At 35.9% G+C, this 25,978-nt stretch overlaps 1 protein-coding gene across 1 annotated transcript in view; it reads right to left on the bottom strand.

Moving 5' to 3' along the window:
- ADAM18 (ADAM metallopeptidase domain 18) overlaps positions 1-25,978 on the bottom strand; it is a 164,963-nt gene that overhangs the window by 83,142 nt on the left and 55,843 nt on the right. Inside the window, exons 11-12 of the mRNA XM_043563577.1 lie at positions 19,260-19,396; positions 15,641-15,824 (exon numbers count right to left, since the gene is read on the bottom strand). Of these exons, the coding sequence (XP_043419512.1) occupies positions 15,641-15,824; positions 19,260-19,396 (321 nt within the window). The remainder of the gene's footprint in view (positions 1-15,640; positions 15,825-19,259; positions 19,397-25,978) is intronic.

The raw sequence follows: 25,978 nt of genomic DNA, 5'->3' as shown, positions 1-25,978 counted from the left end.
TCGCCGGGGCCAAACGCAGACGAGAGGCCCACGGAAGAGGGTAGGAAGGGCGGCGAGGCGGTGCGCGCTCCACGGACTGGCAGAAGGGAGCCGGGGCGGAGGGGCGGCTCGCAGGTCAAGCAGAGCCCCTGAGACTGGCTTGCAAAAGCGGAGGGGCCTGACGGACTGTGGGACTGTGTTCCGACAGCAAGCGCGACTTAGCGTCTGGGAGGTCATAAGTTAACAGCTCTGCTCTGAAAGCGGGAAGGCTGGAGGACAAGGGGAGGGAGAGCTGCTGAGCCCCCTGACAACAGAGCTCAGTTTGGTGGGGAACAAAGGCGCTCGGCAGCGCCATCTCCCCCGCCCATCCCCCAGCCAAAATCCCAAAGGGAACCGGTTCCTGCCAGGGAACTTGCTCGCTCCGCGCAAACACCCAACTCTGCGCTTCAGCGGAGCCAAACCTCCGGCAGCGGATCTGACTCCCTCCCGCTGCCACAGGGCCCCTCCTGAAGTGGATCACCTAAGGAGAAGCGATCTAAGCCTGCCCCTCCTGCCCCCGTGCACCTTGCCTACCCACCCCAGCTAATACTCCAGATCCCCAGCATCACAAGCCTGGCAGGGTGCAAGTAGCCCAGACGAACCACACCACCCCACAGTGAATCCCGCCCCTAGGAGAGGGGAAGAGAAGGCACACACCAGTCTGACTGTGGCCCCAGCGGTGGGCTGGGGGCAGACATCAGGTCTGACTGCGGCCCCGCCCACCAACTCCAGTTATACACCACAGCACAGGGGAAGTGCCTTGCAGGTCCTCACCACACCAGGGACTATCCAAAATGACCAAGCGGAAGAATTCCCCTCAGAAGAATCTCCAGGAAATAACAACAGCTAATGAGCTGATCAAAAAGGATTTAAATAATATAACAGAAAGTGAATTTAGAATAATAGTCATAAAATTAATTGCTGGGCTTGAAAACAGTATACAGGACAGCAGAGAATCTCTTGCTACAGAGATCAAGGGACTAAGGAACAGTCACGAGGAGCTGAAAAACGCTTTAAACGAAATGCATAACAAAATGGAAACCACCACAGCTCGGCTTGAAGAGGCAGAGGAGAGAATAGGTGAACTAGAAGATAAAGTTATGGAAAAAGAGGAAGCTGAGAAAAAGAGAGATAAAAAAATCCAGGAGTATGAGGGGAAAATTAGAGAACTAAGTGATGCACTAAAGAGAAATAATATACGCATAATTGGTATCCCAGAGGAGGAAGAGAGAGGGAAAGGTGCTGAAGGGGTACTTGAAGAAATAATAGCTGAGAACTTCCCTGAACTGGGGAAGGAAAAAGGCATTGAAATCCAAGAGGCACAGAGAACTCCCTTCAGACGTAACTTGAATCAATCTTCTGCACGACATATCATAGTGAAACTGGCAAAATACAAGGATAAAGAGAAGATTCTGAAAGCAGCGAGGGGTAAACGTGCCCTCACATATAAAGGGAGACCTATAAGACTCATGACTGATCTCTCTTTTGAAACTTGGCAGGCCAGAAAGAATTGGCACGAGATTTTCAGGGTGCTAGACAGAAAAAATATGCAGCCAAGAATCCTTTATCCAGCAAGTCTGTCATTTAGAATAGAAGGAGAGATAAAGGTCTTCCCGAACAAACAAAAACTGAAGGAATTTTTCACCACTAAACCAGCCCTACAAGAGATCCTAAGGGGGACCCTGTGAGACAAAGTCCCAGAGACATCACTACAAGCATAAAACATAAAGACATCACAATGACTCTAAACCCGTATCTTTCTATAATAACACTGAATGTAAATGGATTAAATGCGCCAACCAAAAGACATAGGGTATCAGAATGGATAAAAAAACAAGACCCATCTATTTGCTGTCTACAAGAGACTCATTTTAGACCTGAGGACACCTTTAGATTAAGAGTGAGGGGATGGAGAACTATTTATCATGCGACTGGAAGCCAAAAGAAAGCTGGAGTAGCCATACTTATATCAGACAAACTAGACTTTAAATTAAAGGCTGTAACAAGAGATGAAGAAGGACATTATATAATAGTTACAGGGTCTATCCATCAGGAAGAGCTAACAATTATAAATGTCTATGCGCCGAATACCGGAGCCCCCAAATATATAAAACAATTACTCATAAACATAAGCAACCTTATTGATAAGAATGTGGTCATTGCAGGGGACTTTAACACCCCACTTACAGAAATGGATAGATCATCTAGACACACGGTCAATAAAGAAACAAGGGCCCTGAATGAGACATTGGATGAGATGGACTTGACAGATATATTTAGAACTCTGCATCCCAAAGCAACAGAATATACTTTCTTCTCGAGTGCACATGGAACATTCTCCAAGATAGATCATATACTGGGTCACAAAACAGCCCTTCATCAGTTTACAAGAATTGAAATTATACCATGCTTACTTTCAGACCACAATGCTATGAAGCTTGAAATCAACCACAGAAAAAAGTCTGGAAAACCTCCAAAAGCATGGAGGTTAAAGAACACCCTACTAACGAATGAGTGGGTCAACCAGGCAATTAGAGAAGAAATTAAAAAATATATGGAAACAAACGAAAATGAAAATACAACAATCCAAACGCTTTGGGACGCAGCAAAGGCAGTCCTGAGAGGAAAATACATTGCCATCCAGTCCTATCTCAAGAAACAAGAAAAATCCCAAATACAAACTCTAACAGCACACCTAAAGGAACTAGAAGCAGAACAGCAAAGGCAGCCTAAACCTAGCAGAAGAAGAGAAATAATAAAGATCAGAGCAGAAATAAACAATATAGAATCTAAAAAAACTGTAGAGCAGATCAACGAAACCAAGAGGTGGTTTTTTGAAAAAATAAACAAAATTGACAAACCTCTAGCCAAGATTCTCAAAAAGAAAAGGGAGATGACCCAAATAGATAAAATCATGAATGAAAATGGAATTATTACAACCAATCCCTCAGAGATACAAGCAATTATCAGGGAATACTATGAACAATTATATGCCAACAAACTGGACAACCTGGAAGAAATGGACAAATTCCTGAACACCCACACGCTTCCAAAACTCAATCAGGAGGAAATAGAAAGCTTGAACAGACCCATAACCAGCGAAGAAATTGAATCGGTTATCAAAAATCTCCCAACAAAGAAGAGTCCAGGACCAGATGGCTTCCCAGGGGAGTTCTACCAGACGTTTAAAGCAGAGATAATACCTATCCTTCTCAAGCTATTCCAAGAAATAGAAAGAGAAGGAAAACTTCCAGACTCATTCTATGAAGCCAGTATTACTTTGATTCCTAAACCAGACAGAGACCCAGTAAAAAAAGAGAACTACAGGCCAATATCCCTGATGAATACGGATGCAAAAATTCTCAATAAGATACTAGCAAATCGAATTCAACGGCATATAAAAAGAATTATTCACCATGATCAAGTGGGATTCATTCCTGGGATGCAGGGCTGGTTCAACATTCGCAAATCAATCAACGTGATACATCACATTAACAAAAAAATAGAGAAGAACCATATGATCCTGTCAATCGATGCAGAAAAGGCCTTCGACAAAATCCAGCACCCTTTCTTAATAAAAACCCTTGAGAAAGTCGGGATAGAAGGAACATACTTAAAGATCATAAAAGCCATTTATGAAAAGCCCACAGCTAACATCATCCTCAACGGGGAAAAACTGAGAGCTTTTTCCCTGAGATCAGGAACACGACAAGGATGCCCACTCTCACCGCTGCTGTTTAACATAGTGCTGGAAGTTCTAGCATCAGCAATCAGACAACAAAAGGAAATCAAAGGCATCCAAATTGGCAAAGATGAAGTCAAGCTTTCGCTTTTTGCAGATGACATGATATTATACATGGAAAATCCGACAGACTCCACCAAAAGTCTGCTAGAACTGATACAGGAATTCAGCAAAGTTGCAGGATACAAAATCAATGTACAGAAATCAATTGCATTCTTATACACTAACAATGAAGCAACAGAAAGACAAATAAAGAAACTGATCCCATTCACAATTGCACCAAGAAGCATAAAATACCTAGGAATAAATCTAACCAAAGATGTAAAGGATCTGTATGCTGAAAATTATAGAAAGCTTATGAAGGAAATTGAAGAAGATTTAAAGAAATGGAAAGACATTCCCTGCTCATGGATTGGAAAAATAAATATTGTCAAAATGTCAATACTACCCAAAGCTATCTACACATTCAATGCAATCCCAATCAAAATTGCACCAGCATTCTTCTCGAAACTAGAACAAGCAATCCTAAAATTCATATGGAACCACAAAAGGCCCCGAATAGCCAAAGGAATTTTGAAGAAGAAGACCAAAGCAGGAGGCATCACAATCCCAGACTTTAGCCTCTACTACAAAGCTGTCATCATCAAGACAGCATGGTATTGGCACCAAAACAGACACATAGACCAATGGAATAGAATAGAAACCCCAGAACTAGACCCACAAACGTATGGCCAACTCATCTTTGACAAAGCAGGAAAGAACATCCAATGGAAAAAAGACAGCCTCTTTAACAAATGGTGCTGGGAGAACTGGACAGCAACATGCAGAAGGTTGAAACTAGACCACTTTCTCACACCATTCACAAAAATAAACTCAAAATGGATAAAGGACCTAAAGGTGAGACAGGAAACCATCAAAACCTTAGAGGAGAAAGCAGGAAAAGACCTCTCTGACCTCAGCCGTAGCAATCTCTTACTCGACACATCCCCAAAGGCAAGGGAATTAAAAGCAAAAGTGAATTACTGGGACCTTATGAAGATCAAAAGCTTCTGCACAGCAAAGGAAACAACCAACAAAACTAAAAGGCAACCAACGGAATGGGAAAAGATATTCGCAAATGACATATCGGACAAAGGGCTAGTATCCAAAATCTATAAAGAGCTCACCAAACTCCACACCCGAAAAACAAATAACCCAGTGAAGAAATGGGCAGAAAACATGAATAGACACTTCTCTAAAGAAGACATCCGGATGGCCAACAGGCACATGAAAAGATGTTCAGCGTCTCTCCTTATCAGGGAAATACAAATCAAAACCACACTCAGGTATCACCTCACGCCAGTCAGAGTGGCCAAAATGAACAAATCAGGAGACTATAGATGCTGGAGAGGATGTGGAGAAACGGGAACCCTCTTGCACTGTTGGTGGGAATGCAAATTGGTGCAGCCACTCTGGAAAGCAGTGTGGAGGTTCCTCAGAAAATTAAAAATAGACCTACCCTATGACCCAGCAATAGCACTGCTAGGAATTTATCCAAGGGATACAGGAGTACTGATGCATAGGGCCACTTGTACCCCAATGTTCATAGCAGCACTCTCAACAATAGCCAAATTATGGAAAGAGCCTAAATGTCCATCAACTGATGAATGGATAAAGAAATTGTGGTTTATATACACAATGGAATATTACGTGGCAATGAGAAAAAATGAAATATGGCCTTTTGTAGCAACGTGGATGGAACTGGAGAGTGTGATGCTAAGTGAAATAAGCCATACAGAGAAAGACAGATACCATATGGTTTCACTCTTATGTGGATCCTGAGAAACTTACCAGGAACCCATGGGGGAGGGGAAGGAAAAAAAAAAAAAGAGGTTAGAGTGGGAGACAGCCAAAGCATAAGAGACTGTTAAAAACCGAGAACTGAGGGTTGATGGAGGGTGGGAGGGAGGGGAGGGTGGGTGATGGGTATTGAGGAGGGCACCTTTTGGGATGAGCACTGGGTGTTGTATGGAAACCAATTTGTCAATAAATTTCATTAAAAAAAAAATAGAAGTTGATCAATAACATTATCTAAAGTCATTGGAAATTAATTCATAAATTACCAACATGGAAGTATATCCTTGAGGAAAAAAAGTGTAAGTTTCCAAGAGAAGACCTTCCTCAATTTTGTTTTTAGTGATTTGTTTACTAAGGTTTCATTTTGTGAATAAAATTAAATAGAGTTAAGCAATGGTTATGATAAAAAACAAAGTTAGTATAGTATAGTAATCATGTGTCATGTTTTGTTTTACTGTAATGAAGTTAATAAAATGGATATGTTAATAAATTTATATATTTTACAAGTAAAGGACAGCAAACTTACTCACATTGGGTGATAAATAAATAATAAACTAAATATTGTTTCCATGTAAATAAATTGCATTTATGCAATTCTTTAATATTTTTATATTAACACTTTCTAAAAAACCAAACATTTTCTATTTACTCAAAAAACAAGTTTTAAATATATTGTCATTTATTATGGAGGTATGATTATTCTTTACTTTTTTTTTAATGTTTGTTTATTTTTGAGAGAAAGAGAGACAGAGTGTGAGCTGGGGAGGGTCAGAGAGAGAGAGAGGGAGACACAGAATCTGAAGTAGGCTCCAGGTTCTGAGTTGTCAGCACAGAGCCTAACATGGGGCTCGAACTGTGAGATCATGACCTGAGCTGAAGTCAGATGCTTAACTGACTGAGCCACCCAGGCACCCCTGATTCTTCTTTATTTTTAATATTCCTTTTGTTTCTGCTTTTTCATGTGTCTATGTGATAGGCATGCATTTGTAAACATTCCCACCCTAGAAATAATATAGAAAATATAGAATAAAAGTTGAAGTTGTTGTTATACTCCCCAGATTCTCCAGGAGTAAGTTCAATATCATTATGTGTGTGTGTGTGTGTGTGTGTTCTTTCATGGAAAGTAAGTGAAGATGCTCTCCCAACCATGTTTATCAATACTAATTATGACCAAATCAGTTTAACTTATAATGAACTAATGGGGAAACGGGGTCTCATTTTTTTGTTATCATTTGTCTAATTACTAGTGAATGTGAGTGAATTTTCATTTTATGCAACCTTATGAATTAAATAATCATTTATTTTGACCACTTTGAGCATTATGCATAACAGGTTTGTTTTTCCCTCTTTTCCTTACTAAATAGTGTGAACAGATTTTACATAGTACCCAGTTATCCTTTCTCCATTCTATGTGTTTATTTATTTATTTTTTAATTCAAATTCAAGGTAGGTAACATACAATGTAGTCTTGGTTTTAGGAGTAGAACCCAGTACTTCATTTCTTACATGTGACACCCAGTGCTCATCCAGAAAAGTGACCTCCTTAATGTGCATCACCTGTTTAACCCATACCCCCAGCCATCTGTCCTCCAGCAACCCTCAGTTGGTTTTCTGTACTTAAGAATCTCATGGTTTGCCTCCTTCTCTGTTTTATCTTTTTTCTTCCCTGCTCCTATGTTCATCTGTTGATTTTCTCAAATTCCATATGAGTGAAATCATATTATATCTTTCTCCAACTGACTTATTTTGCTTAGCATAATACACCCTAGTTCCATCCACGTTGTTGCAAATGGCAAGAATTAATTCTTTTTCATCACCAAGTAGTATTCCATTGTATAAATATACATCACATCTTCTTTATCCATTCATCAGTTAGTGGACATGTGGGCTGTTTCCATACTTTGGCTATTGTTGATAGTACTGCTATAAACTTTGGTGTGCATGTGCCCCTTCAAAACAGCACTTCTGTATCCTTTGGAAAATACTTAGTAGTGCAATTGCTGAGTTTAACTTTTTGAGGAATCTCCATGCTTTTTTCCAGGGTGGCTGCACCAGTTTGCATTCCCACCAACAGTACAAAAGGGTTCCCTTTCACTGCATCCTTGTCAGCATCTGATGTTTCCTGAGTTGTTAATTTTAGCCATTCTGATAGGTATGAGGTCATATCTCAGAGTAGTTTTGATTTGTATTTCCCCAATGATGAATGATGCCAAGTATCTTTTCATGTGTCTGTTGGCCATCTGGATGTCTTCTTTGGAAAAGTGTCTATTCGTGTCTTCTGTCCATTTCTTCACTGGATAATTTGTTTTTTGGGTGTTGAGTTTGGTAAGTTCTTTATAGATTTTGAATACTAACCCTTTATCTAATATTGCAATTGCAAATATACTCTCCCATTCCATTGGTTGCCTTTTAGTTTTGTTGATTGTTTCCTTTGCTGTATAGAAGCTTTTTATCTTGATGAGGTCTCAATAATTCATTTTCGCTTTTATTTCCTTTGCCTCCAGAGACGTGTCAAGTAAGTTCCTGCGGCCTAGGTCAAAGAGGTTGCTGCCTGTGTTTTCCTCTAGGATTTTGATGGTTTCCTGTCTCAAATTTAGGTATTTCATCCATTTTGAATTTATTTTTTGTGTATGGTGTAAGAAAGTGGTCCAAGGTCATTCTTCCGCATGACGTTGTCCATTTCTCCCAGCACCATTTGCTAAAGAGATGGTCTTTTTTTCCATTGGATATTCTTCATGCTTTGTCAAAGATTATTTGGCCATATGTTTGTGGATCCATTTCTGGGTTCTTTATTCTATTGATTTATGTGTCTGTTTTGTGCCAGTATCATACTGTCTTGATTACAGCCTTGTAATACAGCTTGTGATGCCTCTAGCTTTTTCTTTTTCAACATTACTTTGGCTATTCAGGGTTTTTTGTGTTTTCACACAAATTTTAGGGTTGTTTGTTCTAGTTCTGTGAAAAATTTTGATAGGGATTGCATCGGTGTAGATTGCTTTGGGTAGTATTGACATTTTAACAATATTTGTTCTTCCAATCCACGAGCATAGAATGGTTTTCCATTTCTTTGTGCCTCTTTCAATTTCTTTCATAAACTTTCTACAGTTTTCAGTGTACAGATATTTTACTTCTTTGGTTAGGTTTATTCCTAGGTGTTTTTTTTTTTTGGTGCAATTGTAAATGGGATCGATTCCTTGATATCTCTTACTCTTTTATATCTTTATAGATATCTTTATCTGCTTCATTATTGGTGTATGGAAATGCAACCAATTTCTGTACGTTGACTTGATATCCTGAGACTTTACTGAATTCGTGTATCCGCTCTAGCTGTTTTCTGGTGAAGTCTTTTGATTTTCTATGTAGAGTATTATGTCATCTTCAAAGAGTGAAAGTCCAACTTCTTCCTTACCAGTTTGGATGCCTTTGCAATGGGCTTTCTCCCTAAGATCAGAAACATGACAGGGATGTCCACTCTCACCACCTTTGTTCAAAATAGTCCCAGAAGTCCTAGCCTCAGCAACCTTCTATATGTTTATAATATTTGCTTGCAGCTTATTGTTTATCTTATTAACGGTGCCTGTCATTTTGTGAAATTTGTAATGTTCTTCTTGATGACTATTGGGTTTTATGTCTCCTTACCATGACCTCCATTATGTAAAGACTTATCAATACTTTATATTTTAATGCTATTTAAAACATACATATTTATTTTTTTCTGAAATTTATCTCTCTATATTTTGTGGAATATTCATTCTAATATTTATTAATTGTCATTATATTTGTGAATACAAGAACAAATGCACACATCTGCATGTATGTGGGTAGGTTCATAAAACAGAGCTTCCATTTGTGAAAAATGAGGGATATTTATGAAGATATAGATGTCCATGCCATTCTGCCAAAGACCTCCTGGAACATATCTGTAGTTGAACAAGTTGGATTCATTACTATTGTCAGCAAAAGAGGACATACACCATGTGAAACTATTGTAGTCCTCAGTGAGAGGATGTAATTACAGGATTAAAGCTTGTGTAATTTGAGGGGATTTAACAAATCTGGGCATTGCCACATTAGTTGCTGTTAGAAACAAAGGGGTACATCTCTGAGTATTCTAAGAATTCTTATCTAGAAGAGGAAACTACAACAATACTAAATCAAAATTGGTAAAGGAATAGTAATTACTCATATTAGCCAGGATGGGAGGGTGTTTGGTCATTTCTGTGACTTGAAAACTTTTCAAGTTTTACTTGTATTCAGACATAGTGTCCTTGCTATTTTTCTTCATCCATCATGATCACAGACATTGACCTTTTATGAAATTGTTTATGTTCAACAGGAGACCCACCTAGCCTATCTGTGTCAAGCCAGCTCCTAGCAACACCAAGGCCCAGCTGATATTATTAGGCCAGATCCTGCATGTCAGGGGTTGCTTCTCCCTTCCTTATAGGCACTGCACTGGATTTATAGATAAACCCTTATGATATTAACCATTTCCATCCTGAGAATAAATGTTATATATGTATATAACTTGTACATGTTTAGATAGTTAAATTAATTGATTATATATATATATGTTGATATATAAATAGATACATATATATAAATGTCAATTTTCACTTCTTATTCCAATGGCCAATACCACATTGAATGAAATCAAATAGCGTCATAGTATGTTTGATGATTGTTAAGGCAAGATTTCCCTCAAACCAACTCTTTTTCTAAAAAGTTACTTGTATTCTTCTATAGATCCCTTTAGGAAAAACTTTCAAATAAACTATCCAAGTAACATTATTCCTAATCAATATTCTAAATATACTTATCCTTATACATTGATAAAATTGATATATTATTATAAGGATAATTACACTATCCATGCAGTCATTGAATCAATAAGCATTTATTGAGTACTTTGTATGTATCAGATACTAGTCTTGTGATCAAGCAATGGTCAAGATATGGACTATATTCAATTTTAACTTTCTGTAATTTTGGGGGGAATAACACTTCATTTTAATTACTGTGTATGTGTGTTTATGTGTGCACATTTGTATGTTGAATTTGCTGTGGATGGTAATTGTCCCAAATTATTAATATGGATGCATAAACTCATTTAGTTTTCATTTCTAGATGAAAAAAATGAGTATATCACTTTTTTCTATAATTTAGAAAATATATCAAATTAGCATAATTTCTTTTTTTTAATTTGAATATAGTTGGCACAAAACATTACATTAGTTTCCAGATGTACAAGATAGTGATTCAACTTTTCTATACATTATGCTATGCTCACCATAAATGTGGCTACCGTTTGTCACTATACAATGCTGTTACAGTATCGCTGACTGCATTGTCTATGCTGTGCTTTCATTAATTAAAAAAATCACCAACAGAGCCATGTGGTGTGGACTTTTCTTTGATGAGGAGTTTTGAAAGTATAGATAGGATTTCTTTAATATATTTTTCTTAATAATGCTATTCACATTTTAAATTTCTACTCATGTTGGTGTTTGTAAGTGCTTTTTTCAAGGAATTTGTCTATTCAATTTAGGTGGTTAAATTTACTAGTATAATGTTCATATCACCTTACCATTTTAATGTCATATTATATAAGATCTATATGATGTCTCATCTTTAGTTACTGTTATTGTTGAATTTTTATTACTGTTAATAGGGGCATATCTATGCCTATATCTATATCTATCTATATCTATATCTATATCATCTGTCATCTGTCTATGTATGTATCTATCTATCTATCTAAACAACTTATATTTAGTTAATGGATGACTAAATGCAGAATCTGTGCTAACCTTGGATCCATTGAACCTATTGTGAGGTGGTCTTTTTCAAGGGCTCCAGGTATTACCTGGATTCTCTATACACTCACCCTACTCCTTATGGTGTTTTGGGTCCTCTCATGTGAGTACCATGAGCAAAGATTCTGCATGCAATCATCCTATATGATCTGGGTATTTCCCATTTCCCCAGTGTATAGTTAATCCAGTAAAAGGCTATAGGTTACTCTATTGGAGAGGGGAATGACTGAGGAAAGTGCTATTTTCTATCGTTACTGGAGATTGCAGGATTTCATCGTCTATCTGAATAGTGAGCGCAAACTCTGATACTAGCTTGGGTCTGGAAATGTAGCAAGAGACTATAAATTTCCATTTGTAGCAATTGGCATCAGTCCTCTACTTTTTCTTTTTTTTTTTTAATTTTTTTTCAACGTTTATTTATTTTTGGGACAGAGAGAGACAGAGCATGAACGGGGGATGGGCAGAGAGAGAGGGAGACACAGAATCGGAAACAGGCTCCAGGCTCTGAGCCTGACGCGGGGCTCGAACTCACGGACCGCGAGATCGTGACCTTGCTAAAGTCGGACACTTAACCGACTGCGCCACCCAGGCGCCCCAATCTTCTACTTTTTCTTAATTTTTAGTTATGTAAATAAAGAAATATGGTAACTGGTGACCCAGATCTTTCTTAACTATTAGTATAAATCCATGCAGCTCAAAACCATAGTTTCCATCTATGCTTTTCTTCCCTTTATGCTAACTACATCCATTTGGCTGATATTGCTAAGTACTGCCACTTGGCCTCTGCTATTTTGGTATTCAATGATCCCTAGTGACACAGGGTGCCCAACTCTGTAATGGTGCTTCCAATAGTCAATCCCTATCTATACAAGAAAGCTACCATTCAACAATACTTGGACCTTCTTAGTAGCACATTTTTTCATTGTTTTACTGAAAGCAGTATCTGGTGAGCCACCCAAATAATTGGATGCTAGATTTTTATTCTTACATTTTGTTATAATATGACCACTATTCTGAGTTTTTGAGACCCTTCCATATTTCTATATCAAGGTAGTTCTGGCAATAAAAAAATAATAAAACAGTTCTGGCATATGAACCTCATTTATTGTGGGCCAGACTGCAATATTCAAAGATTCATCCAGCAGCAAATCAAGACTGGCTCCAAATCTCCTTGCCTAATAGATCTTTATTCGGTAGAGATTATCATCCTATCAATAAACCCTACCCTATCCAGGCCTATATTTAACGCTGTGAGCCAGCATGTTTAGCATCTATTCATGGCATATTATCCAGGTTTTTGTACATACATATTAACAAATTCTACAAATTCTTAAAAAATAATCTCTTTATCCTAATAGCAGAAAGTACTTTCTCACTCGGGCTATACTTAGATTTGATGCAGTCTAGAACCAATGAGGGAAGGCAGGGACAGATCTTGAAAAGAACAAGCATCATCTTGTGAGACATCCATCGCTTGTGAACACATCTTTGTGTGGTCTCTAGGCAATGTGAAGCTACCTTCTTCCACCATTGAGCTAGCAGTGACTTCCCAGAACAGAGATTTCTGAGAAATTTGAAGGTTTAGGTTTCTAAAGTCCATCATTTCAAACGTCCTGAACCTATAAATGAGTACATTTTGTTATCTGGCCAGCAATACATCCACTTTCATAATCTTACCCTGAGTGTATGCTTCCTAGGAAAACTTCTGGTACCAGCTGATTTGGTTTTAGTTCCCCAAGAAACAGACCACTAAGCAAGGATGCAGACAAGTACTTTATTTGGAGAGTATACTAGCTCCGTAATGAGGCTGTCACAAATTACCAAAAACCTAGCAACTTAAATAATTATCTTATAGTCTATAAATCAAAAGTTTAAGTACATAAACTAGTCCAGATCCTCTGCTTATGGTATCACAAAGGTAAAATCAAGATGTCAATAGGGCTATGCCCTTACTGGAGGCTTTGGGAAGGAATTCACTTCAAGTCTCATCCAGATTGTCTGCCCAATTCCTTGTGGTTATAGTACAGGGATTCCTGTTTCCTTACTGGCTATCAGTCAAGGGCATGTTTTCTTCTCCTAGAAACTAATTACATTCCTTCTGTGCTTCCATGTTCCTTCCTTCAGCAACAGCAGGTTGGGTCCCTCTTTCCAAATATTTTTGAGTCTTCTGCTACATTTCTGTGACTTCACTTAGAGAAAGCTCTCTGTTTTTAAGGATTCATTTGATTAGATTGGACCTACTGAGATATTCCAGGATAATGTCCCCATCTTAAAGTCCATAACCTTAATAACTTCTGCAAAGTACCTCAGTAATATAACCTACCACAATTCAAAGGATTAGAGTGAGGACATCTTTGAAGGTCTATTCTACCTACCACCAAAACACTAAGAGCAAGATGGGAGCAAGATGTTAAGGAAGGGAAACAAGCCAGTACATATAGGTTTGTGAGTTGCTTACTGCTCTCTTAAGCTAAATCTCACAGGTACTTCTAGGAAATGATATAAAATAGGGGGCATCAAAACATTTTATGTAAAGAGTGAAATATCAACTATTTGCAACTTTGCTAAAATAGTGCACCTTATGGCTTCTATTGCAAGTGTTCAACTCTGCCATTGAAGCACAAAAGCAGCCATAGATAATATGTAAATGTATGGTTGTCATTCCGATAAAGTTCCATTTACAAAAATATGTAGCAGCTGAATTTTGTCCACTGGCCAGTTTGCAGAACTCTGATACTGAGCATATTTCATAGAATTTCCTTGTAAGAGTCAAGGAATCTGGGGCAATTATCCACCAAATACCCTTCATAATTATTTGAGGGTTAATCGTTAGCCCCAAGTGCACTAAGTCCACCCTGCTGAAACCTGAGCATGCTACTGAGACCAGAGGAGGTACTGCAACGAAAAGTCTTAGATACTTGAAACAAATACTCTCTCCAGGAATAGTCAATGCTGAGAAGATACTGGTAGGCCACTGACAGTGTCTGTTGTAAGTGACAATATGTCTACAGCTGGTAGCTGTGGAAATTTACAATGTGCAGACCTAGCTCCAGATTCTGTTGCTTTATTCTATCCTTCATTAAAAATAACCAGGTGTTTTTTTTTGTGGCAATTGGCACCGTATCTAGGAGGATGTGAATACAAGATGAGCATAGTATCACTAATTAGAAAACTAAGATGACTTTAGAAAATCTGAGATAACTGGAGGGGTGCCTGGGTGGCTCAGTCAGCTGAGCGTCTGACTCTTGATATCAGCTCAGGTCACCCTCTAATGGTTCATGAGTTTGAACCCCACATCAGGCTCCATGTTGAGTGTGGAGCCTGCTTGGGATTCTCTCTCCCTTTCTCTGCCCCTCCCCTGTTCTCTCTATTTCTTTCTCTCTCTCTCTAAAATAAATAAAATGAAAAAAAAAATAAAAAAAGAAAATCTGAGATAACTGGAAAGCCTACATAGACACACACACACACACACATATATATATATATATACACACATACATATATATTAATGCTGGAAAATAGTGGAGAATTAAGATAACTTGTAGAGATTTAATATTTTGTAAACAAATGGTGGTGTACTTTTTTTAGATGGATAAGAAATTCATGTAACTTCTGGGGGACTAATAATGAAATTTTATTTTATTCAAATAGAGGGGAATTATGACATATTATGCAATAATGCTATTATAATAATGTTATTATAATTAGTATGTATAGAATATTTGGTTGATGAGACTGTGGTAGGCTGGATATATATATATATTTAGAAGTGAGCAAACAGGACAAGTTTTTGATCATTCTGAAATTGGAAATGCAAGAATGCTTGAGGATTAAGAAAAAAACATTATAATGTTTTACCATTCTTGCAACCAAAAGAAAGGGGAAAATTTGAAACAAACTCAGAAGAAGTTTGTAGAAAAAACAGAGACTGGGGCCACATACATGAGGAAATAAGTTGTGGATAAAAAGCCATTTGTTCAGCCTATGTATGCAAAACCTCTTCACTGGCATACTTGGGAACAGTGTGTACAAACCAAGTTTTCATGAATCATTTGACTTCTCAATTGAAGAGGGATGGAAAAGCAATTCATATATATCCTAACCACTACTCACTTTCATATCCAAGTTCCATATTGAAGACATAGTTGCATATATAATTCCAATACCATGAAAACCACTTATTAGAAATACAAGAAATTGTGCTCAAATTCCAATCTTTACTGCTTACCTCTTTGCTTCCACAGTCACATTCTTCATTAGGTTCCAAAATCCCATTACCACATACTGATTGATTTTGGTATGATGGTTGCAAATTTGAAAAGTTCTGAAGACATTTAGCCTCATATTTTGAAACAAAATTTCTATAGTCATGCATGCTGCAGTTGCTAAAAATCTTTATACCACTGGAACCCCTACAATGAAATAATAATCCTCAGGTAAATAAACCAGGTTAATAAAAGCCCATCTAAACGATGTTCCATATATAATGATATGAATTGCAAGATGGCTTAAATGAAAAAGTTGTGCCTTAGCAGAGATGAAGTCAAACATGATTAAATTTTAATTTATCACTATTAATCTTTAATATTTTAAAAATGGCATTGAAAATGTATCTTTACAGGAAAGCAGTAAAGTTTAATGGTTAAATATCCACCTATCTATCATTTATCTATATATCATCTATTATCTACCGTCTATCTTTCTACCTGATACGCTCTTCAGTCATATACCCAAAGTTTTCTTCCCTCATTTCAGTCAGATGTCTACTCACATGTAATTTTCTAAAGAGGTCTTTCTTGATGTTATATAAAGTTGTGTCCCTTCCCACATTCTCCTTCCACTGTCATTATTTATTTTTCTACATATATTAATCTATATTATTGTATCATGTAAAAATAAGCATATTTGTATTTTTAAATCTTTTTTTATATGACTTAAATTTTGCACTAAAATATAAGTTCTGTGAAGGTCTTTATTTTCATGTTCACAGCTATATTTTTAGTGGGATATCTAATATATATGTCTAATAGATCTCCAATATATATTTTAAATATACTGTGTAAAATATTGTCTACTGGTCTTCTCAGTCAAGCCTGTCCCATCCACTATTCTCAGTTCCAGGCAACTTTAATCTTCTAGTTTCTCAAGATGATAACATTGGTGTAATCCTGCATGAGACTGCATGTTGGAATGGTAACATTTTGAATACATTGAATTAAATAAAATATATTAAAATATATTAAATATATTATATATTAAATATTTATTATATGTTAATAAAATACATTAAAACATATTGCTGCAATTAACTTCATCTGATTAAAAAAGGTTTTAATGTTTGCTTATTTTTGAGACAGAGAGACAGAGTGCAAGTCGGTGAGGTGCAGAGATAAAGGGAGACAGAGAATCTGAAGCAGGTTCCAGGCTCTGAGCTGCCAGCACAGAGCCCAACATGGGGCCCAGGCCCACAAGCCATGAGAACATGACCTAGGCCAAAGTTGGACACTCAACCAATGGAGCTACCCAGGCGCCCTATGATTTTCTGAATGTTTTAATGCAGCTACTAGAAAATTTACAATTACATATGTGGTTTACATTTTAATTCTATTTCACAGTTCCCCTCTAAGCAATCATGTCTGACACAGTAACTCTTAAACAGCTATATCTGTGATGAGTGATGTTCTGGGTTGACTCCAGAGCCTCCAAGGAAAGAAATGTATAACTGCCAAGGGTTTGGAGTTGGGAGAGTGAGAAAAAAAAGGCATGCTTTAGCTTTCATTGATATACTCATTTGTAATGGAATCAATAGGGGAAAGTGTGAAGACTGTCACAAGGAAAAATATTTAAGCAATTTTTTCTATTACTTTTAACTATTTTGTTTCAATAGACATCAGTGCCACTACAGTTTTGCAGGCTACTGTTAGGCAAAAAGCTACAAATTTTGAGCACTGATATCTTTGTACACAAAATTAGCTTAAAAATAGACAGAGACCTAGGTTCTTTTCTACTTGGACCACATGCTTTCTGAGTAAAAATTAAGTGTTAGAACTTGAAGCTTTCGAGGGGCACCTGGGTGGCTCAGTCAGTTAAACGTTCGACCTCGGCTCAGGTCATGATCTCACAATTTGTGAGTTCCAGCCCCACATCGGGCTCTGTGCTGCCAGCTCAGAGCCTGAAGCTTGTTTTGGATTCTGTGTCTCCCTCTCTCTCTGCTCTTCCCCCACTCATGCTCTGTCTTTCTCTCCTTCAAAATTAAATAAACATTACAAAAAAAAAGAACTTGAAACTTTCATTTAAAACGTGTACAAAGCAATTTGTTTTTTTAAATCTCTGCCTAAAAGATGGCCATGAAAAGGAAGAAATGAATGTGTTAGCCTAAGTATATAGAATTTTAATAGACCCAGACATTTCAAAGTAAGTCTTAATCGACTGGTTTTTTGTGGAGAAAGTTACCATCGAGGTCTAAAGACAACTACAAAATAAGTTGAGTTAAAGCAGCTGTTTCAAAGTATTTTCATTTTTTATCCCAAACTCCAAGTGTGGGCTTGGAAACACTGAAAAAATTATTTCAGAGAAACACAGCTTTTCCTGCAACCCTAACTCTTTTTGAATCCCATGGACATTATTAACTTGGCAAAACCTCAACTATTTACTTTCTTTACTTATGCGTTTGATAGCTGAAATTACATGGGCCAAAATAAACAAACATGCTGTTTGAATTCATATTACTTTTGTAATTACTATTATTAAGTATCCATTCAAAAGGCCCAACAATCTTATCACATTCTGAAGTCATTTCTAATTTCTAGTCTCCAAGACATGTGTTTCGCGTCTTTTATCCAAGCTCTTATGCTCCTTTTTCTCAGCTTCCTATCAGAAGAAATTGTCCTCATCTTTCCACCTCCACTAACCAAACTACCTACATCTTTATTTACTCTGCTAACATCTTATCACAATAATTGAGTATACACAGCTCCAAAAAAAAGCCAACCTATGAGTGCCTGTGCAGCTCAGTCGGTAAAGCCTCAGAGTCTTGGTTTCGGCTCAGATCATGATTTCACGATTTGTGGTTTCAAGAGCCCCATGTCAAGCTCTGCACTGACAGTGCCTGCTTGGGATTCTCTTTCCCTCTCTCTGCCCCTCCTCTGCTTTCTCTCTCTCTCAAAATAAATAACTAAACATTAAAAAAATAAAAATAAATAAATAAAAGCCAGCCCCTGTACTTATGGACTAGATTCTATCCTAATTTACTCAGTGATTTTGTTAAGTCTTCATTTTATCCAGCATCATCACCCTTTCCTTCTTTTCTCTTTATTTCTTTGTCTATAGATAATGTAGTTCCTCTTATCTTAATAAAATTTTTAATGCTATTATTGTTCTAATTGTATTATGATTCTGCTGATTTATGTAGGTAGTCAATCGTAATATCTATAAATAAGGACATTTTTTTTTTTCAAATGTTTCCTCTTTTTTCTTTCCCTTAAAATTCTGGCCAAAGCTCCCTGGACTATATCACTGAGGATAATTTTACATATCTTTGCTTTGAATGCCAAGTGCTATAACAGCCAAAACAATAATAGTACCATGTTTATATAGTATTTCAAAGTCTTTATAAATCTTAAAAATTTCCCTCTAATTCCCTCAGGTATTTCTTAATCATGATATTTACCACTTTCCTGGAGTTTTGTATCACTTAGACAGATTTATTACTAGGAAAATTCTTCAATACCTTTCCAATTTTTGACGTGGAGTGGAATATAAAGAATAAAAAATTCATCACATCTTGTAAACAACCTAACATATATATATATATATGTAAAATAATTAAGAAGAAAAAAAAGCCTTACACTGCTTTATGATTCATTATGCATGTAGCTCTTGGACAAGAACATTTATTAATATCATCATATGTTAATCCCATTTTAAGGCCAAGTAGTTGAGCTATAATAACTGAAAATCCCTCCAAAGTTACTGCATCTGGATACTAAAATAAAGAAGATTGAAGGAAAAACCATCATATAAGAAGTTAACAAAAGCAAGTAATCAATTAAATTAAAGCATTTTGTTCCCATAAAATTTTATATTTTAATACTCTTTATGTTAAGTATATTTTACAACATTATTTTGATAAGTCATTGACAGGACTATCCATACTGGTCATTTGATTAAGAACAATGCAAGAATGTAGGGAATGATCAAACTACCATTATTCTCTGGTTTACAGTTTGACACACTCAAATTCTATAGCCATAAGCACACTTAGTATTTCTGATGCAATCAACATAAAACACATTTATGTAACTTTTCCATTAAATCAGTTCATCCAATTAGTAAATATTAACTCAGTGTACACATGTGTCAGGCACATTAACAGAAGATGAAAATGTAGTGGCATGCATGACAGAAATGGACATTGTTCACATGAGGAGCTTCCATTACAGAAAGGAAGAAAGAAAATAAACAAGAAACTTAAAACAAACTTCATCAATACAAATCGATCACAGAAAGTATTATGAAGAGGGGCGCCTGGGTGGCGCAGTCGGTTAAGCGTCCGACTTCAGCCAGGTCACGATCTCGATCTCGAGGCCCGTGAGTTCGAGCCCCACGTCGGGCTCTGGGCTGATGGCTCAGAGCCTGGAGCCTGTTTCCGATTCTGTGTCTCCCTCTCTCTCTGCCCCTCCCCCGTTCATGCTCTGTCTCTCTCTGGCCCAAAAATAAATAAACGTTGAAAAAAAAAAATTAAAAAAAAAAAAAAAAGAAAGTATTATGAAGAAAATGAAGTACTCCAAAAGAAAATTCTGAGGAGGAGTAGAACCACTTAAAATTTATGAATTAATATTTAGGCTGAGGTGTAACACTTGGGAAATGACCCAGCAATATACATAGGAGTAAGGTATTTGTATGGAAGCTCATTAAAAGGTTGTAGTATAATGGATGAATTTTAAAAATAATAACAGAAATTAGAGATATAGGAAAAGCTATGGTAAGGACATTTGGAATGAGAAGTTATTTTAAAAAGGTTGCTGGTAGTACAGAGTCGTATTTCACATTATTTAACTTTTGATAATTAAATTGTGAAACTTTTCTCATCCCTTTAGTCATCACAAGCAAAATTCTTAGAGTTTTTCTTATTTTTCTACATCAGTTGAAATTTATGGTGAATAAGATTTTAGTAATTCATGCCTAAAAGAAAAAAAAAGATTGTACATATGTATGTGCAAGTGTGTGAATGAAAACATGGAAAAATCAGTTAATAGCTAATAGTTAATAGGTACCCTTTCTTTTTACACTATAAGACCAAAGTATAAAAGAAAGGAAAAAATTCCAGTAACAGAATTTGAAAGACAGATAAAGCCACAGCAAAACATGAAAGGTGATATCAAGCTGATCATCAGATTTTAAGACAGGTTGTTAACAACCATAAGCTGGCCTTTTAATGCCAGCTCAGAAAAAGAAAACATGCTCTTGTACTTCCATAATTCCACAGTTGAGAATAAATCCCCTCTATAAAGTTATACAACAAGGGGCTCCTGGGTGTCTCAGTCGGTTAAGCATCCAGCTTTACCTCAGGTCATGATCTCAGGGTTTGTGATTTCGAGCCCCGTGTTGGGCTCTGTGCTGACAGCTTGGAGCCTGGAGCCTGCTTTGGATTCTGTGTGTGTGTCTCTCTCTGACCCTCCCCCACTTGCTCTCTGTCTCTCGCTCTCTTTCAAAAATAAATAGACATTAAAAAAATTATAAAATATAAAGTCATACAGTAAAATAAAATAACCCAGTAGCTATATTGTGCAGGAAGACAAGACAATTATACAAAAAATTCTTAATAGAAATAAAAATAGAGGACATCACTGTAGAGCTTGTTGATTAAAAGGAGCTATGATGTACAAAAGAAGGAAATTGCACCCTTATCTTACACCATTCACAGAAATTAACATGACATGGATTAAAGATTTACACATGAGACCTAAAACTGTAAAAGGTTTAGAAGAAAACATAAGCAAAAATCTCCTTCAAATTGGTCTTGGCAACAAGTTTTGGGTTTCACACCAAAAGCACTGGCAACAAAAGCAAACATTAACAAGTGGTGTAACTACTGGAGCAACCCACGTGTTCACTGATAGATGAACAGATAAGGAGTATGTGATATGTGTATGTACAATGGGATATTATTCAGCATATAAAAGAATGAATCTTGCCATTTGCAACAACATGGGTGGACCTAAAGGGTATAATGCTATATAAAGTCAGTCAGACAGAGACAAATATCATATGATTTCTCCCATATGTGGGATTAAAATAAAACACAACAAAACAAATGAATAAGCAAAGAAAAAAAAGAGACAAAAAGAAGTCCTAAATACAGAGAACAAACTCATAGTTGCCAGAAGGGAAGTTTATTATTTATTTTATTAAAAATAAAAAACTCATAGAACTGAAATATAAGTAGAAAGGAAGCAGGATATAAGTTCAACAAACAAATCAAGTGTATTTCTATATATTAGAAATACACTAGAACAATTGAAAACTGAAATTGAAAACACAATTCTATTACAATTTTTTCTTTAAAAAGTTAAAACATTTATGTATATGTATCAGTTTGCTGGGGATTCCATAACGAAGTACCACTACTAGGTGGTTTAAACATCAATTTTTTTTTCTCATAATTTTAAAGGTTGAACATCCCAGATCAAGATGCTGGCAGGGCTGGTTTCTAAGTCCTTTCTCTTTATGTCTTCATATGGTCTGTTCTCAGTACATATCTTGCCTCAATCTCTTCCTATAAGAGCACCAATCATATTGACCTGATTTTCATTAATTACTCCTTTAAAGGCCTTCTCTTCAAATACAGTCACATTTATGAGGTACTAGGGGTGGGATTTCAATCTATCAATTTGGAGAGGATATAAACCAGCCCAACAAATGGTAAAAATGAAACAAAACATGTAAGGAACTATATGCTAAAACTTAGAATATTTTGAAGAAATAAATCAAAGAAATCCTAAAGAAAGTGAGAAACACCGCATATTCATGGCTTTAAAAAATAAAACAAAGTGAAGATTTCAATTCTCCCCAAATTGAACTATAGGTTTAATGCATTACCTAACAAAACAGCACTATGTTTTAAAAAATGGTTTTGAAATTTCAGTGGAAAGGCACTGAAATTAGAATAGTGAAAATAATTTTAAAAAGTAAGAATCAATTTCTGAAATTTTAAGCCTTACCACATAGAGTAATCAAAACAATGCAATATTGAAAGAAGACAGACAAATAGATTGATGAAACAAATAAAGTCCAGAGATAGACCCAGATAAGTATGCTCAAGTGAATTTTGAGAACGGTGCAAAATTTCAAGCAAGAGAGTATCTCTTCAATAAATTATGTTAGAACATTTGGAAACCCTTAGCCAAAAAAATTCCTAAAAACTTAATAACTTATATCTCACTCAGCACATATTATTAATAAAAATAGGTCTTATTTCTAAGTGTTAATGGTAAACCTATAATAATTTTAGAAAACGAGTAAAACAGTCTAATGATTTGGGTAATGTACTATGGTTATTGAACAAGTTTTCTTTGGGGAAATCTGAATAAAGGGTACATAAAGACTGTTCTACTGAACTTCTCATGAGTCTTATTTTTTTGCAAGAGAATAAGCCTAAATAACAAATAACACACAGAAATCATAGCATTGTAATATCAAGCAGTGAAATTATTGAACACTATCAGAAGAAGTAAATCCAACTGTCAACCACTATGAAGTGTCTCAGTATCTGAAGGGAATTTAAGAAAACTTTCAGGTGAAAGCAATGCCAGTTTTTGATTAGTAACAAATTATTAGTAGCAATTAATTTTCATACCTAGATTTTAGTGAAAGCATAATTTGCTAGATCAAAAGAACCATTCCATTTAAACTTTTAATTATTATGCTATAACCAGGAAGAATGAAGAAATAAATTAATGAAGAAATAAATTCCTACACAAATTAACCAAGGCTTGAAAATCAACACTTCAGAACTTGAAAGCAGCAAAAAATAAATGACAGATTACACAAAAACAAACAATTCCATTATTGGTTGAATTTTCATAAATAACAAGGAGGGAAGAGTGTGAAATACATTTTAAGTACAGAAAGAAAAAGATTATCATCCCCAAATTATAAATCTAGCAAAAATAACACCAAAATTAGATTGAATAAAGATATTTTTACATAAAAAACTAAAGAATTCATTGCAAGTGGACATGAACTACAAAAATCGCTGGAGAAAGAGATTGAGGTTGAAACTAAATGATTCTAGATGAAAACATTTAAGTTTTCTGAGGATTTAACCTCAGAAAATTAAAGTATTGGAAATGATAAATATATGGGTAAATACAAGAGATTTTAGGTGGCTTAGTTTTGTTAAGAGTGCTATAACAATTATTAACTATTCAAGGGAAAATGAATAATATTATCTTGCAGATTTTTATGTATCTTAAAGCAAGGTTTCTACCTATGAAATAAAGTAACATAATTTAACTCTCCGTGAAAAGTTAAGTCAATTCCTAAAGACTAGGGGAAAAAAGAACCTGAAGAGAGCAGAAAAAAAAATCCTTGAAAAATTACACAGAACTGGGAATGATTCATGATCACACCAGTCAGAATAAAAACATTCATAATTTATGAGGTTTTGGACAGAGTACATAGAATCAGAAGTCTACTGCCTCAGTTGTTTGGCAAGCTTTACTCTAAGATGAAATGAGTCCTGTTTCTACTTGAGAACATTTAAAATAACAGCGTGAAAGAAGCAAATTCTATGCAAGTACTTCAATTCTGTCTGAGAAAAGGGACAATAATACACACATAGACAAACACACATACTATTTATTTCTTTTTTTATGTTTATTTATTTTTGAGAGAGAGGGAGAGAAAGAGAGTGAATAGGGGAGGGGCAAAAAGAGAGGGAGACACAGAATCCAAAGCAGGCTCCAGGCTCTGAGCTGTCAGCACAGAGCCTGACATGGGGCTCAAACTCACGAACCATGAGATCATGACCTGAGCCGAAGTCAGACGCTCAGCCGACTGAATCACCCAGGCACCCCAACAAACATACATATTAATATGCAGCAACTGACAGTGTATAATTGAAAACAAGCAACCAAACAAAATTTAAAAAGCAGAGGATGCCAGTGAAATGGCCAAGTAGATAGTCCCAAGAACCCATCCCTCCGCAAAAACACTAATAATTTGAGGAAAATTTGTCAGAATCAATTTTTTCAGAACTCTAAAAAATAGTCAAAGTCTTACAAGCAACCAAGTGAATTCAGAATCAATGAAAAAGGCAACTTGAAAATTTATAGCTAGTATTTTAAAATGCTACCAGACTATGGAGGTATTTTCTTACATATTTTTTAAATGTATTAAAATTTTTAAGTCAACTCAAAAATGATAGGAAATCATCGTGGCATATTTATTTCCCCTACTCTTGCCCCAGTCTACAGCATGGATTTATTTCTGGGGTCTCCATTCTGTTCTATTTGTCTAGGTGTTTGTTTTGTACCAGTATCATACTATTTTGATTACTGTATATTTATAGTATATTTTAAAGTCAGAAAGTGTCATGTCTCCAGATAAGTTCTTCTTGCTTGAGATTTCTTTGTCCAGGATTTCTTGTGGTTCCATATAATATTTAGGGTTTTCTTTCTATTTCTGTAAATAATGACATTGAAGTTTTGATAAGGAATGCACTGAAACTGTAGATCGCTTGCGTGTAATATAGACATTTAAAAATATTAATTCTTCCAATTAGTGAAGATGGGATGTCTTTCCACTTATCTGTATTATCTCATTCCTCTCATCAATGTTTTATAATTTTCATTGTGCAAATCTTTGACCAATTTGGTTAAGTTTATTCCTAAGTATTTTATTCTTTTTGTTACTATTGTGAATGGAAATGTTTTATTGATTTCCTTTTTCAGATAGTTCATTGTGTATAAAAACATGACTAATTTTTGTAATGTTTATTTTGTTTCTGCAACTTTACTGAATTTAGTATTTCTGAGTCCTTTGTTGTTGTTTAGGGGTTTCTACATATATGATCATGTCATCTTCAAACAAGAGATAATTTTACATCTTCTTTTCCAGTTTTGATTTTTCTTTCTCCTTTCTTCCTTCCTTCTTTCCACCTTTCTTCCCTTCCTCCCTTCCTCTCTCTTTCTCTCTTTTTCTTCTCTATCTTCTTTTTCTTCTCCTTCTCCTTCTTCTTTTGTGTAATTGCTCTGGCTAGGACTTCCAGTATTATGTTAAATAGAAGTTGTGAGAGTGGGTATTCTTACCTTGTACCAGATCTGAGATGGAAAGCTTTCAGTTTTCCCTGGTTGATTATGATGAGCTCTAGGCTATTGCCATATGATCTTCATTCTGTTGAAGGAATTTCCTTTTAAAACTGGTTTGTTGAGAGTTTTTATCATGAATGGATGTTGAACTTTCTCAAATGTTTTTCTGTTTCCACTAAGATGATTGTGTGTTTTTTCCTCTTTCATTTTGTTCATGTATTGTATCATATTGACTGCTTTCCATGTTTCGCCAT

The sequence above is a fragment of the Prionailurus bengalensis genome, chromosome B1 (genome assembly GCF_016509475.1).
Source record: "Prionailurus bengalensis isolate Pbe53 chromosome B1, Fcat_Pben_1.1_paternal_pri, whole genome shotgun sequence".
Taxonomy (NCBI): domain Eukaryota; kingdom Metazoa; phylum Chordata; class Mammalia; order Carnivora; family Felidae; genus Prionailurus; species Prionailurus bengalensis.
Note: the sequence above shows the minus strand (reverse complement) of the source record. Positions and strands in the feature narration are given on the sequence as shown.